The sequence below is a fragment of the Phascolarctos cinereus genome, unplaced genomic scaffold, assembly GCF_003287225.1.
Source record: "Phascolarctos cinereus isolate Bilbo 61053 unplaced genomic scaffold, phaCin_HiC Scaffold_8;HRSCAF=390, whole genome shotgun sequence".
Classification (NCBI taxonomy): Eukaryota; Metazoa; Chordata; class Mammalia; order Diprotodontia; family Phascolarctidae; genus Phascolarctos; species Phascolarctos cinereus.
In genome coordinates, this window is record NW_027556291.1 from 26,344,664 (window position 1) to 26,361,154 (window position 16,491).

The 16,491-nt window shown below is 47.8% G+C and overlaps 1 protein-coding gene across 3 annotated transcripts in view; it reads left to right on the plus strand.

The window, feature by feature from the left end:
* ZDHHC15 (zDHHC palmitoyltransferase 15) overlaps positions 1 to 16,491 on the plus strand; it is a 75,612-nt gene that overhangs the window by 38,629 nt on the left and 20,492 nt on the right. For all 3 annotated transcript variants that reach the window (XM_020964541.2, XM_020964543.2, XM_020964542.1), the window contains exons 8-10: positions 1,202 to 1,334; positions 3,819 to 3,945; positions 7,232 to 7,335. In XM_020964541.2, coding sequence (XP_020820200.1) covers positions 1,202 to 1,334; positions 3,819 to 3,945; positions 7,232 to 7,335 — 364 coding nt within the window. The remainder of the gene's footprint in view (positions 1 to 1,201; positions 1,335 to 3,818; positions 3,946 to 7,231; positions 7,336 to 16,491) is intronic.

Consider the following 16,491-nt stretch of genomic DNA (forward strand, 5'->3'; position numbering starts at 1 on the left):
TAATGTGAAATCTCGAATTTGTTGTGCTTGACCTATTTGTTACAAAGGTTTTGTCTTCCTTTTTTCAATGATGGGAGGTGGGAAGGAAAGAAAATAAACTTTTATTCATTGAAAAATATGATAAAAGATTGAAAAAAGATAAGTTGGGGCCAAATTATAAAGGACTTTCAGTGCTAAACATGGTCAGATCTTCACTTTAGGAATATCAAGGTGACAGCTACCAAGAAGATGAGTTAGAAAAGGGAAAGGTTTGAGATAGGGAGACCAATTGAAAGGCTATTGTAGTGGTCAAGGCCATAGGAAGGGAGAGAAGGGGTGCAGATGCGAAGGATGCTGTGGAAGTTAAATAGATAAGATTTAGACACTGATTGGATACAAATGGTGGCTGGAGATCAGTGAAGAGTTTAGAGCTGAGGATGACTCCCGTGTTGTGAAGTTTGGTGATGCCCTCGATAGGCACAGGGAGATTTGGAGGATTTCAAGGGAATGTACTGAGTTCTGTTTTGGACACATTAAGTTGGGATGCTTATGGGCCAGCTAAGTGGAACTGTCCAGCAGGCGGACAGTGATGTGGGACTGGAGCTCAGCAGAGAGGCTGAGGCTGGAAGATCTGGGAATCATCAGAACAGTGATCACTGAATCCATGGGAACTGATGAGATCACCAAGAGAGAGAGCTTCCTATCTATTGGGGAGATAATACAAACAGAAATAACTGTGATATAAAATGAACATCAGTGCTTATAAAAGATGGAAAACAAGGGCTGCAGGATTTGAGGGACAGAGGATCATTAATGACTGGGGTGAGGGAGGTGTTAAGGAAGGCGTCAGGGAGTCAGTGAGAGAGACTTCCTGCCAAACTGACATCGAACCATTTTGACAAATAGAGATACAGTTTCCCGCTCCTCAGAGCTCTTCACACAGAGGCTGGCTGACCACTTTCAGGTCTGTTACTGTGGTAGATGGGTTGGACTAGATGGTAGAGGTCCCTTCCAGTGCTCAAATTCTATGATTCTGTGATCTATACCAGGCCCTGGAGGGGGAAGGATGTCACCAGAGATGGCAGGAGGGGCTGCGGGGGGAGGATTCTGGTTTCAAGCAGAGGACAATAGCATGAACAAGTCCTGGGAAGAGTGAGGCTGAGGCTCACCAGTTTCATCGCTTTCTTTCTCTTCTCTTCTCCCTCATCTCTTTTGCTTCCAGGGTGACCTGCCCAATACACGCTCCAAGTTCCATGTCCTCTTCCTCCTCTTTGTGGCTTGCATGTTTTTCGTCAGCCTGATGATTCTCTTTGGATACCATTGCTGGCTTCTCAGCAGAAACAAAACGACCTTGGGTAAGTTTGGCCAGTCTGGGAGGCTAGTGGAATCACCACTCAGGTTAGAGTATTCCAGTGGCCCATCAGAGACAATGGGGCCATTTACTTGATGTGTCATCACTCTGCTTTGCCACTGAGCCAGACTGAAGACAGCTTTAGTGAATGAAATCCAGGAGAGAAAACCTGCTTGCAAATGGCCCTCACTCAGAAGGTTGCTGTTTATAGCTCATCTAGGGTAACAGCCCCCCAGAGTTACCATCCAAAAGCCAGCTGACAGGGGCACACACACCCAGTGAGCAAGGGGAAAAAGAGACAAAAGAGGAATCCAGGCAAAAGATGTGCCAGAAGAATGAATGTTCAGAGAGAGCATTTCAAAGAGGGGAGAAGAAAGATTCAGAAAACCAGCCAACCCAGTATTTTAGTAGCATGTCTAGGCTAGAGATACTGTGAGGGAGTAGGAGAGCATCAAAGACATGGTCCCCACCCTCAAGGAGTTTACAGTCAGGTTGCAAAGGCAGGATGTAAATCCATAAAAAGCTAAACAGCAGAATAATAAGGAAACCCAGTTTAATGCAACAAGACACGTGTTATTATAACAAGCCAGCTCCTGGTTCATTGCCATGCAAAAGTTCCGGAAGAGATGCATAGAGGGGTGTCCCAGGAGGGATCGAGTTGGAGCTGCATCTTGCCAGATGGGGTATAATCGAGAGAGAGGGAGAAGGGAGGTGGGGGAGGGCAATGAAGAGGCCTCTTTGGCTGGAACCAAGGGTTTGGGGAGTTGAGTGCAGGCCAGATTATAGAAGACACTGAATGGCAATCCAGAGAGTTTGGACTCCATCCACTTGGCAGCCAGGCAGCCCTTGAATGGAGCAAGGAATAGACGTATCCCAAGCCAGGCTTTACTAAGCTTAATTGGTCAATTTGTGCAGGCTGGATTGAAGGAGGGCAGGAACCAGCCGGGCCTTGAGTTGCTTAGGACCTAACCTGGGCCTATTGCAATGGAAATGGAGATGATGCCCCCAAAAATCAAGAGGACTCAGAGGTTGTTTAGATGTGGTAGGGGAAGGAGAAATAAAGACTGCTCGGATACTCTGAGCCCGCTGTCCAAGGGATGGAAGCTAACCCTCGATCACCATTTTGTGGCATTTGGGGAGACAAAACGCACACATGCACACATATTCATACACGTTCACACAGAATTAGCAACATAAAACAATTTGTAAGTCTACAGCAGGGGTGGGAAGCATGTAGCCTTCTAGGTCCTCGGGTGCAGCCTTTTGACCGAGTCCAAGTTTTACAGAACAAACCCTTTTATGAAGGGGATTTGTTCTGGGAAGTTGGAATTCAGTCAAAGGGCCGTACTAGAGGCCACACATGGTCTTGAGGCCACACATGGTCTTAAGGCCACAGGTTTCCCCCCACCCCCACCCCAACTCTACGCAAATGCCCAAGGGAGCAATGGGGAACGGTAGAAAGATTTAGAATCCGAGAATTTGAGTTCAGATCCTGCCTTTGACTTTGGACAAATCACTCCCCCTCCCTCAGCCTCAATTTCCATCTCTGTAAGTCCTTTCCAGCTCTGACATTCAGAAGTCCCTTCTCACTTCGATAATCTGTGTTGTAAACTTCTTCCTCGATTTGATAATCTGAATTTTTTGTTCTGAGGTCCCTCGGAGCTGTAACATTGGATTTTCTAAGGTCCCTTCCACTTCTGACATTTTGTATGCCCAGGTCCCTCCCAGGCCTGACATTCTCCGAGGTCCCTCCCAGGCCTGACATTCTCCGAGGTCCCTCCTGGCCCTGACATTCTCCGAGGTCCCTCCTGGCCCTGACATTCTTTGTTCCAAACATCATCCCTTCCTGCAGATTTTTCAGAAATGAAATCTACATTGTTACCACTTTTTCAAATGTTATTATTTCTGCAGCAGCTCTAAAGATAGGCACTGTTTGGCTGTTGCCACTTGGATGACGAGAAAATGGTCTGAAATGTGTTTTTCCCTCCTTACTTCTGGCGTGGAGAGGCGTGTTGGGCCCTGGCGGCCTGCTGAGATTTTTGTACTAATAACAATTCCTCCCGCTTCTCAAGCATTTTCCTCCCAACCACCCAGTGTGACAGGTAGTGTAAGTGTACAGGGAAGGAAAGGGAGGCTCTCACATCAGTGAAGCGATTTGCTCATCCTCACCCAGCTAAGGAATATCAGAGTCAGGGCTTGAACCCAGGTGTTGAAGACCTGCTCTGATCTCTATACTAGCCTATATTTTCTGTGGTAGTGTGATGGGTTACAATGCACAAAGTTGGCTTCCGTCTAACTTTGTATTGAGTGAAAGTTTTACTATTTAAGGATGACAGGTCAGCACTATGAGAGCAGGAAGATGCCTCAGGACAGCTGAATTCCCAAGGAGCTGTAAAATCCTTGGTTTTCTGAGTGGCTGGGGGCATCCCATAATGCATTGTCCTTTGTTCCTTTCTCCCTGTTTCTCCACTCTTCTAACCCACCCTAGAGGCTTTCTCTGCTCCGATATTTCTGAGTGGCCCGGACAAAAATGGATTCAACCTTGGCTTCATCAAAAACTTCCAGCAAGTGTTTGGTGAGAACAAGAGGCTGTGGTTACTCCCCATTGGGTCCAGGTAAGTAAAGCACAGGGCCAAGTGAGGAGCCCTGGAAACCCCAGCACATTTCCCTTGGCTCCCAGGCCCCATTCCACTAGATGCATTGTTCCCTACAATGTTCCAGTTGTTTCTGCTAGTTTCAAAAAAACCCCAAGCAAGCAGAAGCAGAGGAGGGGTCAGAGGTTGGTTTGGGCCTCTGCAGACAGCAGTAGTCATCCCAGGAAAGCAGCAGAGTCCCCTCGTGAAAACAGATCAAACTAATAGTCACCAGCTCAGGACCATAGCTTGTCTCTGATTTTCCTAAAGCTCCCTGGCCACACTAGAAGACAAGGAGGCGTAACTGGACCACATGGTGTTTTCAAATCTCAGTTAAAGCAGATAAGGAAAGCGGCTGAATTGGACAAGACCTCCGAGGCCACTGAGTCTAACCAACACTGGAAGAGGAGTCCCTTCCACAATGTATCTGCTAAGTGGTCATCCTGTCTTTGCTCAGAGACTTCCAGTGAAAGGAAGCTTCTTGCCCTGCCCCTCCTCCCACCCAAGAAGGCCCATTCCACTCTGGGATACCTCACATTGTTATCAAGCCTAAAGCTGCTTCTTGACAGGTGCACCCAGAGCTCCTAGCTTTGGCCTCTGAAGCTAGTGGACAGCTCACCAATCTGAGTCCCTTTGGTATATGACAGTTCTTCAACTATGTGAAGGCAGGTAGAGTGTTCCCCTGAGTCTTGTCATTTCCAGGCTAAAGATTCCTAGTTCCTTTGGGGCAGCTAGGTGGCGCAGTGGATAGAGCACCAGCCCTGGAGTCAGGAGGACCTGAGTTCAAATGTGGCCTCAGACCAGACACTTACTAGCTGTGTGACCCTGGGCAAGTCACTTAACCCCAATTGCTTTAAAAAAAAAAAGATTCCAAATTCCCTCCACTGATCATGAGGCTCTGCCCCCCCTAGACCTTCTCCAGCTTGTGTCCCTTCCAAAATGTGGTGCTTCCACCTGAACACCTCCCTGGTCCTAGATGTAGGCCTCTACATCTCTCCTGGCACAGTCTATGAGGATGTTCACTTTCTTGGCTGCTGTATTCAGTTAAATTCAACATTCATATATTAAACAGCTACTCTGTGCCAGGCTCTGTGCCAGGCATGGGGAATACAGAGAGGAAAGGGAAACAAAACAACCCCCTCCGTGATTGATGGTGATCACAGCTTGCCTTCTCAGTGGTAGGGAGGGGCTGGAGGGAGGGAGGGAGAGAATTGGGAACTCAAAATTTAAAAAAAAATTCAGTGTCAAAAGAACTGCCCCTATCCTCAAGGAGCTCTATTCTGCCCTCAGTTCTGTTAGGGGAGGACACGATGTGGACACCAGTAAGTCAACATGATATAGATATATAAAAATAACAAAGTAATTTCAAAAGGAAGAGAATGTTAATCCCCTGGAGGGATGAGGCAAGGTCACACGTAGGAGGGAGAGAAATGCCTGGGGCTGGTGTGGAGCCAAAGGGCACAAGCACAAGCTCTGGCATTGAGAGGCAGCTTTAGGCCCAATAGGACAGAGCAGTCAGAGGTATCCCAAAGTGCAGTGGGTCTTCTTGGGTGGCAGGGGGTAGGAAAAGGCTTTCTCTTCCTGGAAGCTCTGAGTGCAAAGGCACACAGACAGGACATAGAGTATATGAAGGAAACAAATGAAAAATAAGGTGGGAAAGGTAAGTGGAATCCACACTGTTGACTTACATTGAGCTTGCAGTCTACTGTGACCCCAGACTCTTTTTCAGATGATCTCCTTGTCAAACCATACTTCCCTCACCTTATACTTGTAAAGTTGATTAAGGCTTTTCCATTTGTCTTAATTACACGTCCTGTTATCAGATCTGAGTCAGTGAACTAGCCTTTCAAGACCTTTTTGGATCTTGATTCTGGCATCTGGAGGGTTAGAGAAACCTCAGCCTGATGTCATCCACAGATATCATAAGCATGCCATCCAAATCATTGATCAAACTATGAGACAACACAGGGCCAAGCACAGATCCCTGGGGAACTCCACTGGAAACCATTAATGACTGCTCTTTGGGGTGAGCCATTTGGCCAATTCAAAAATCAACTGATTGTACTTTGCCTGGTCCATATCTCTCCATCTTGTCCACAAGAACAGACTTTGCCAAATGCTTTGCTACAATCTAGCTCAGTTAGCAGCAGCATGCCACATATTGTGGCAATCTAATAACCCTGTTGAAAATGTTGGCACTATCTCCTCTGCCCCCGTGGCCTTCCCCACGTAAGGGATGGTTTGGTTTGGTTTGGTTTGGTTTTTCAAAGGCCATGCTATTTCTTAAAAAACCACCCCAGAGCTACTGCTGGTCTAGCTATAAAGAATGACCTATGGCCCTGTAACACCAGTAAAGAGGCTACCACCTAGAGCCAGAACTTTGTTTTTCCCATCTCTACCTAGGTGGAAAGTTGGAATCCAACTTTTGGGTTGTAATCCTACAAAGTAAACACTGACCATGCTCACTCCCCAATCCCTCAGTACCCTGCCAGAAGCAATAGGTTTGTTTTCTCTGTTTGTTACCATGGATAGAGCTGTCAACTTTCGGGTTTCCACACGATGGATAGAGAGAGGAGTGTGGGTATTATCAAACTATGAGTGGGCCCAAGTCATCCCTGTTTCACTTTGTAGGGCAGTCATAGAGAAATGGCCAACCCCAAGCCCTTCTCAGTTCAGCTGTGCTCCAAGAGGCCTGGGAGATGAGCCCAGGGCACCATGGACAACCTATTGCTCTTGGAGGCCTTGCCCCCCAGAGTTGGAATTGCAGTGACTGCCTTAGCTCCCATTTTGGCTGCCAGTGCCTATGGCCTTGCTGACTCACAAGCTAGATAGAGCCCGGGGGATGCAACACGACCAGCAATTTCTTTCTGTCACTAAGCCACAGCTGCTATCTACTCTCTGAAAGGATTCATTGCCTATTGACCTTTCTCAAGAATTAAGAATCAAAGCAATAAGACAAAGGGATATGAATGGGTGTTGTCACCAAATGTTATTTAAGCACATTCATGTTGCCATGCTAGCTGCCATCTAATGCAAGTTAAACAAGCTTTCAGTCCAGAATAGCCAACATTGATTCAGCTGCCCCTGGGACATTTAACAGGAAGACTATACTGCAAAGACCTGCTGCCTGGTCTGCCACAATTCCATCCAGTAGGCCTAGATTTTTTTTTTTCCTAGAGATTCTCCAACTTTTTCCTAAGTGCGTTGTTTCTCCTTTAAAAGAAGCACAGTCATCTTCAGGTGCTCACTATCTGTGTCTCCCCTACAGCCCAGGTGATGGACATTCCTTCCCGATGAGGTCCATGAACGAGTCCCAGAATCCACTGCTGGCCAACGAAGAGCGCTGGGAGGACAACGAGGAGGAGGGTCGAGGTAAGTGAGTACAGAAGGGCCTGTGCTCGGGTCTGGCCCTAAAGGAGCCTGCACCAGCCAAGGACACTGCACACACAGGTCAGTGTCGCAATCAGAGGAGGCCTAGCAGCTTGGGAGGGCCTCACCAGCCTTGTGCTGAGATGAGTTCAGATCAGCTCAGTGAGGATGATGAATGAACAAAGCTGTCTTTCCCAGGGGCTCACACTTCATAAGGGAAATCGAAGAGCGACAAATCCAACCTGGAGCCAGATGGGTGAAAGAGACAAAGAGGCCGACTTGAAGGCCTTGATGATAAGTGGGATGGGGCCTGCCTTTGGGATCTTCAGGTGAAGGCCGGATGGCCACCTGGGAGGAATTCTGTACAGGAGGGTCTTAGCTAAATGTTGGACTCAGGAACACTTCCAACTCTGAAATTCCTCTTCTAAAAGCCTCCCCCAAACCCTCTAACCCTGGGAGCTACTTGCCAGCTGTCACCACCCTTTACTTGCCATGCTTGCTGCCTAAGCGCCCTCCAATCCGCCGTTCTTCAGTGACCTCTGCATAGCTAGATCCAGGGGCTTCTTCTCAGGCCTCATCCTCTGACCTCTTGGCAGCATTCAATGCTCACCCACTCCCCCTTTGTGCTGCTCTTTGCCCTCGTTGGCTTCTTTGACTGCTGCACTCTCCCACACTTCTTTTATTCCTTCCTCCTCCTACGTAAGGGTCGGCATTTCCCAAGACTGCCCCGGGCCCCCCATCTCTTTCTGCACTCATCCACTCCCATGGCTACATTGATGTCTCCAAGCTTCACTCTCTCTGCTGAGCTCAGTACTCATATCCCCTATTCTCTGCTGTGTACAGGTCTTCCTTTCTAATCCTTCATGGCTCTGAAAGCTTTCTGTGTCCCTTATGTCCTTCTGTTACTGTTTGAGTGGATCCCCAGATAGTTTTCATTCACCACTTCCTTTTTCTTCTAAATCAGTTTCTGGACCGATTGGCCACAGTCATTTGCCCAAGACTCCATGTCCTAGCAAAGCTATGGCTGATAACCTCTCAAGTCTTCCAGCTTTAGTGAAGACATTGCCCAACGCTCTTGCCATAGGTTAATGGAAGTTTTCATTTGAGAGGGACAAACTCTTTCAACCATACCAATGATTGAGTAATGATATTAGCAGGCTCCAGAGGTGCGTAAGGAGAAAACAAACAAGATCCACTTATGGGGGAAAAGGCAAACGTGCCTGGCACAATCTTCTTTCCCAAGGAGCTCGGAAGAGTGTTGTTTTCACATTGACTCAGTGAAGTCATTTCAAGTGGTCCATAAGACTCAGGTTGGGGAAACAGCTGCTCCCCCCAAAGAGAAGGCCAAAGTAAACTCCTTGACGCTAGATCTGACCAGTAGCCTTTGACTCCGCCCCTTTCCCAGAACTCTTCTGGCAGTGTTGTCTTTGGTCTGCCTTTCCCTAGACCACAGTGCACGGCAAACCGTCTGTGCCCCAGGTGATCTTGAGAGCCACCAAGAAAGCAGTCGGGGGACTCAGGAAACCTGAGTTCTCTGCCCCTATGTCACAGTGAGTAAAAAGTCACTCTGTCTCTCTGGGCCCCCAGTTTGTTCATTAAATGAGATGAAATGGCCTCAAAGGCCTGTTCCAGCTCTAGGTCTATGGTCCAGGGCTTGGAGGATTCAGTCTCCTCCGTTTAGGGCTCCTGGATGCTTGTCTACAAAACTGCTTATGTAAAGCCACATCATACTGAAAGGCAACAGAGTAGAGTGGAAAGGGCATTGACTTTAGAACCAAAAGACCTGGGTTCAAATCCTGCCTGTGCTCCATACTACTCATAAGACCTTTGGCATCCCTGGGCCTGTTTGTACATATGCAAAATGAGGAGTAGACTAATCTCTAAGGACAGTGCCTGGAACATAGTAGGTGCTTAATAAATGTATGCTGATTGACTGATTCCAGCAGTAAACCACCTGTGATCGTAATAGTGACCCTGATGAAAAACTGTTCTAGCATGGCATTCACAGGCAGTGATGTAGTTGCCCTGTGCCAAAGGCAGGCTCGTAGTAACCATATTTTCAAAATATCTTCCTCCTCTTCCCCTCTCCCCAACCCACTGGACTTTTCAGGAAAAATTCCCAAGTTCATGTACACTGGTAATGTCCGACAAATATGGAATTCAGTATTGCCTTTGTTTACCCACCAGCACGTGGTGAGGTGAGCATCTGCTAGGTCTAACCATGTGACCATAGTCCAATGGGACCTGTAATCAGGATTGTCATCTTAGTGAGGGCACTCTCTGCCACTGCACATCACAATTCTTCTTGGTCCAGGGAAATCCTTGCCCGTCCATCAGTACCTCAAAGTCCCTTGACTTTTTTCAGCGTGAGCACTTCCACCACCAATGCTGATCACTGCACACATAAAACATCTGGTCTTAAGGAATCACCTGAGACTCAGGGAGAGTAAAGTGACTTACTCAAGGTCACACAGCTAGTAAGTGTTAGAAGTGGGATTTGGACCCAGGTCTTTCTGACTCAAAGGCCAGCACTCAATCCCCTGTGCCACATTTCCTTTCTCTCCTTCCACAAATGCTCCACAAAGGATTTCCCCACCATGTGGAGGGTGGGTCTTCCGCTGGGTCTTTGGATATTTCCTGGCTATCAGTCCACCCATCTGTTGTCTCTTACCCTTGTTACCTGGCCATCATCCTTGATGTCTTCTGCTCTGCTTCTTGCCTGCATGTTCATTGGACTTTTGCCCATTATTTGAGGACAATCTGATGAGAGAGAGTTCCTCAGTTTGGGGTTAGAATAAGGGTGAGGAGGAGAATAAGAGTCTATCATACCAGATAACAAGGTTCTTTCCGGGTTTGGGGAAAGGGACTGTTCAGCACACTCACCAAGCACTGAATCATTTCATGAAGATAATAAAGAAAGGACATGCAAATCGCTGTGCCCCAGGAGCCATGTAACCAGCCCTGGGCCCCAGAATGCCTGCCTCTAGGGCATCCAGGAGTCTCATCCGATGGGGAGGATTCTGGGCTGTTAGGGCTAGCTCCCAGCGCTCCCACGAAGGCAGCATCAGCTGGTCCAGGCCAATCTGCAAGGAGCCTCCTGGTCACTCTGCACTAAGTCTCTGCCCTGCCCATTCATTGGTCCCTAAGCCATTAAGCAGATGTCACTCCAGGTCAGGACATCAGAGATCCAGGACTGGAAGGGCCCTCAGAGCCCATCTTGTCCAGCTCCCTCCTTTTACAGAGGAGGAAACTGAGCCTAGGGAGGTAAAGGGACTTGCCCAAGGTCACAGGTAGGATTTGAAGCCAGGTCCTCTGACTCCTTTCTACCACATGACCCCCTTTCTCATTGGGTTCCAAGCAGCCAGAAAGAGTCATGTGTGAACCAATAGGCTTTTCTTTTTTTTTTTATTTTTTCTTTTCTTTTTTTTAGGCAATTGGGGTTAAGTGACTTGCCCAGGGTCATGTAGCTAGTAAGTGTCAAGTGTTTGGTCTGAGGTCGGATTTGAACTCAGGTCCTCCTGACTTCAGGAGGCCAGTGCTCTATCCACTGCGCCACCTAGCTGCCCCTCAGTAGGCTTTTCTACTGCTGGGTAATAGGATATATATGAACATAATAGAACATGGGACACACCTACACAAGATATATGAGCAACTAGCTCCATAACAGGCTATAATGGGATATGGAAATCAGCTGTTTCCAGATGACAGGGTGTGGTAGAAAAGCCAATCTGCTGTATGTGATCCCAAACAAAGATTTCCCAGCACTTCCTGACCAGGCCTGAGGCCTATGAAGTCCCTTATTACACGTGACTTCACTAACAAGATGGCATCCAAACGTTGTTATGCAGCACAGACGACCGACCACACAAAGTCGGAGCCTGTGAACACGATCGTCTTAAACATCCCCGTCCCCTGCTCTGACCTCAGTTCGCCAGCTGTGATGAGCAGAACGAGAAAGACATTAAAGGATCATGATAGAAAATAAATGAGCTTCCACTAGCTGGCCGGGAGGGCTCTCAGCTCCAGCTGGGGAGACAGAAAGAGGGCCTTTAATGTACTTGCGTAAATTTGTCCAGTGTCTCAGAAAGGGAATTCTTTTTTCTTATCTAGTGAAATCTTGGTAAATTCAAAACAAGCTCTTCAGCCTCGGTTTCTTCCTCTGTAAAATGAAGGATTAGCCCAGCCAGCTCGACATCTGTGAGCCTGTGATTGCCAGCATAGCTCTCTGGTGGGAAGGATATAAGGAGAGGCAATGTGGTACAGTAGAAGGAAGGATGGATTTGGAGTCAGAAGAGCTGAGTTCAAATGGTACTTCTGCCCCATACCACTTGTGTGGTTTTGAGCAAAAGTCACTTCACCTTCCCTGGGCCCCAGCTATTCATCTGTAAAATGAGAGCTGGACTAGAATCTTCTTCAACTTTTTGCACTCGCCACCCCTTCAGCGCTTCTTAAACTGTGGGTCGTGACCTAGAGGACTTTGAAGGCCCAGCTCCACTCTAGAGCTTGCCTCTCAGCTGTCCAAGGCTGCTCTGCTTAGGGCTCCAGGATGTGTGGCTGCATCATGCTGAAGGACAGTGTAGAGTGGATTGGAAAACAGAAGACTTGGGCTGGAATCCCAGCTCAACCACTTTCTGTCTCCAAGATACTAGGCAAATCACTTCCTTCTCTGGGCTTCTTCACCCTCCCCTCTGAAGGGGACAGATGTGTTCTGCCCTAATTATGCCAATTGTAGGGTGGCATGCCCTCTGAGAGAATATTGAGATACCAAAGAAAGAGGAGCTCGTACCCACTTGGTTATTAATAGGTTTTATTAGGCTTAATTAGGCTGATCAGGTTGTTTGAGAGTTTATTCACAAGAGGCCAGTCATCCTGAGCGGCAGCAAGACAAAGTAACATGGTGGGTCCCCGCACCAAGCCCAGGCCAGGTGTCATACACAGAACAAAGAAGGCAGAGTGCCAGGATAGCCCTGGGGTCATGTGCAAGTTTGCCCATGGGACGGCTGGAGCTTCTTTTGCTGTTTACATTTACTCAAGGTCGTTTACATTCTCTGTGAGACCCAAGGTCACGTCCCCACTCTGGCCTACCCCCATATGCCCCAGAATTGAGGAGTCCATTGAATTACAAAACCTGCTGTCCCTTAAGTGAGTCTGCCAGTGCTGGAAATGGGAAGGCTGAGCGATCCACTTTCCAGCTGCTGTGAACAGCCATTAACATAACTCAAGAACTTGCTCTGTTCCAGGCATTCTGCTTGGCGCTGGGGCCCAGTGGCAGAATGGAAGCCCTGGGTGCATGGCCTGCCTCCACCACATCCTAGCTGTGTGGCTTAGCCTGTCAGGGCTTTCAGCAGCTCTCTTCAGATGGAGATGCAGAGAAGGAGCTGGCCTGCATTAGTAGAGGGACTTTTCTCACCTAGGAGTTCCTTGTACCAGTGGAATCGTAGGTCCAAGTCTCTTAAGGAGCTTACACTCTTAAGTGGTGAGATGAGCTGGGAAAATTCAGCCAACAGCAAAAGACCACATATGACCATGATAGGAGCCCTATCACTCAACAAGCATTTATTAAGCACCTACTGTATGCCAGCCACAATGCTAGGTACAAAAGTGACTATCCCTGACCTCACAGAAAAGTCAATTTAGGATACAAAGTGACTTCAGGGTGGAGGCCTATGACAACTGAGGGAATCAGAAAGAGCTTCTTGAAGGGGGCAGCAGGCACTAGTGCTGAGCTTTGAAGAGTGCTAGGGATTCCAAGAGAGAGAGATAAGGAGGGAGAGCATTTCAGGCAGGACATACAGCCTGTGCAAAGGCACAGAGAGGGGGAGACTGAGTAGCGAGGTTAGAGAACAGCAAGTAGAGCAGTTTGGCTAAAATGTAGTAGGAGTGGGCAGCTAGGTGGCACAGTGGATAGAGCACTGGCCCTGAAGTCAGGAGGACCCAGAGTTAAATCCGGCCTCAGACCAAACACTGACACGTACTAGCTATGTGACCCTGGGCAAGTCACTTAACCCCAATTGCCTTAAAGTAAATAAATAATAAAATGTAGTATGAGGAGGGGTAATGTATAGGCAGCCTGAAAAGATAGGCAAGAGCCAGACTGTGAAGGCCTTTAAATGCCCAACAGAGGAGTTTGTATTTCATCTTCAAGGTGGTGGGGAGCCACTGAAGTTTCCTGAGCAAGGGAGTGTATCAATCATATCTCTATTTTAGGATTATCACCTTAGTAGCTGAGTGGAGGATAGATTAGGGCAAAGCAAGACTGGATGAAGAGAAACCAGTTCAAGTAGGCGAAAGACAGCAAGTTGTGGTGGGAGCAGAAAGAGACGGACTGGAAAGATGCTTGGGGATGGGCCACAGGGCATGAGTCTCGGTGAAGAGCTGAGGCTGACTCCCAGGTCATGAACCTGGGTGACTGAGAGATTGGTGATGCCTTTGACAGAAATAGGAAAGTCAGGAGGAAAGGTGGCTTTGGCGGGGGGGGTTTGGGGGGGGGCGCCCAGGAATGAGCTTCCCACCTTGAGACTTAGTAGGATTAATACTGTAGGAGTGCCCAAAGAGAGAAGTCACTGACGGATGGGCTGAGGTGGTTGGGGAAACTTCACAGAGGAGATGGACAGCTAGATGGTGCTGCAGTAGACAGAGCACCAGACCTGGAGTTAGGAAGACCTAAGTTCAAATCTGACCTCACTTACTGGCTGTGTGACCTTGTGCAAATCATTTAACCCTGTTTGCCTCAGTTTCCTCATCTGTAAAATGAGCAAGAGAAAGAAATGGCAAACCACTCCGGCATCTTTGCCAAGAAAGTCCGGGGGGGGGAGGGGCACAAAGAGTCAGACGTGACTGAAACGACTGAACGGTAACAGCAGCAACAACATTCAGACTGGCTAAAAAGTGAAAGAGGCCATTCTGAGAGGCAGGGATTGGCATGAGTGAAGACCCCAGGCTAAGAACGGGCAAGGCCCAGCTGCCCAGGTCCACACTAGAGAGCAGTGAGAGAGAAGGCTAAAAAGGTAGTTGGGCTCAGGTTGTAAGGGCCCTTTGAATGACAAGTAAACATTTTGAATCAATCAAGTAAAAAGCATTTTTAAGCTTACTGTGTGCCAGGCACTATGCTTATTAAGTGCTTTCCATACAAAGCCATAGGGGGCTAGTGAAGGTTTGGAGCAGAGATCTGGGGAGATGAAAGCTGTGTTTGCATAAGCTTTTCAGATGCACCTCCTCTCCAGAAACACTCTCCTGCCCCTCCTCAAGGAGGCCTTCGGAGAATGGGGCGAACTGCCACTTCTCTGGGGCAGCTGGCAAACAAGAGCTCTGCTACAAGTGAAGAGGCCGTTTAGATGAAGAGCTTTGTTGTATAGAAGTCTCTCCAGGTCATTTTCCAGGCAATCACCCCAAGGTCACAGGCAGCCTTTGGATCTTTCTTGAATTTTCTTAGACAAAGCCCTGTGAGGCCAGCCCAGGGGGCGAGAGAATGCTGGCCCAGGGGGTCCTAGCCTAAATTGCTTATTTCACCCCAGGACCACCGACTCCTTTGCCTGAACCGATTGAGATGTTGTCTTTTGGCAAGGGAAGGTGGAACCGTGGACAATTTCTTTAAGGTTGCTCTCCAGTCTTGTAAAGAGCTATCAGAAATTGATCAGCCCACACCTACTCTCTCCCCTGGAGGAGATAGTGAAATGAAGGATAGCAGCATCTCCTCCGGGCCAGGAATTCTTACTCACCTGGATGAGGGGCTCTTTTTATTATGAAATGTTATTTTTTCAATGAACAAAAATTGAATTTCTCTCCCTCCCATTCCCTCTACTAGGGAAAAAAAAAAAGGAAAGACAAAACCTTGTAACCAATATTCATCGTCAAGAAAAACAATTCCCACATTGGCTGCATCCCAAAAAGCTATGTGTCATTCTGCTCTCTGCGCCAGTGTGGGCAGCATGCTTCATCATCCGTCAGGAAGGGCCGTAGCTGGGGGAGGTGGTGGTGTTCCAGGGTAGAAAGCTGGCCAATGGACCGAGACTAGAACAAGTTAGAGAGCTGAAAGGACTGATCTAATTCAAGCACAAACCTGCACTGAGGGTCTATTATGTGAAAGGAGAAAGGCAGGTGCCTGGACCTGGGATTTCACTGGTATGGGGAACTCCCAGGTGAGGGAAGTCCCTCTCCTAATGCAGGTTACTGCAGTTTCTTAACGTGCAGTCCATGGACCCCCTCAGGGTCTATGGAGAGATTTCAAGGAGTCCATATGCTTGGATCAGAAAATATGGCCTCTTTCTTTTCACTAACTTCTAACTGAAATTTAGAATTTACTCAAATTATTGCAAAACATTATTCTGAGAATAGGTCCATAGACTTCAGCAGACTGCCAAAGCAGTCCATGACTCCAAAAAAGATTTTGAACCCGTCTTAAAGAGTATCCTAGAGGTTGTGATGTGCCCAAGGTGATACAGTTAGCATGTACAGAGATCTCCCTGGCTCCCAAGCCAGCTCTCAATCCAAGACATCAGAAACAGACAAAAATGAAAAAGTCTCGCCCCTCAAGGGGCTAGTGGACAAGCCAGTCTTCTAATGGAGCTACAGCTTGTAAACAGAGATACCAGTACTGGAACTTGAACACAAGGGATCAGGGGAGGCTTCCTGTAGGAGGTGGCATCTGAAATAATAAACTATAACGTGCTGTGTAGATGTCAGCTGTCATTGGCCCCAGAAGACAGAACTAGCAACAAGGGATGGAAGTTACCAAGAGGCAGCTCTAGGACCCGGTAGGAGGAAGAGTGCCTACCAACTAGAACTTACCAGACACAGGCTCAGTTGTGTTGGGAGCTCATGTTTTAACTATCAATGGTGTTGTCAAGCAAAGGAAGTTGACCACCTGTAAGGGATTCCTGCATGAGCCTGGGGATGACCCCTTTTCACTCTGTAATTTCTTTCCTTCTTGCCCCAAATCTTAGTCTCTTGCTCTCATGAGCACAGATGGAAAAGATGTCCCTACCTAAAGACTTTAAGAAAACTTTCTTACCCTCCATATGTTTTCACACCAAAATAACCTACTTGGCAAAATGTCCACTTGCTATGTGGAGGAGAGGTTCTGAAAACATAGAGATCAACACTGGCTTTTCAGAAGCCTTTGGGTTTGCTACGATTCACTTTTCACAGTATGGAGCTTGT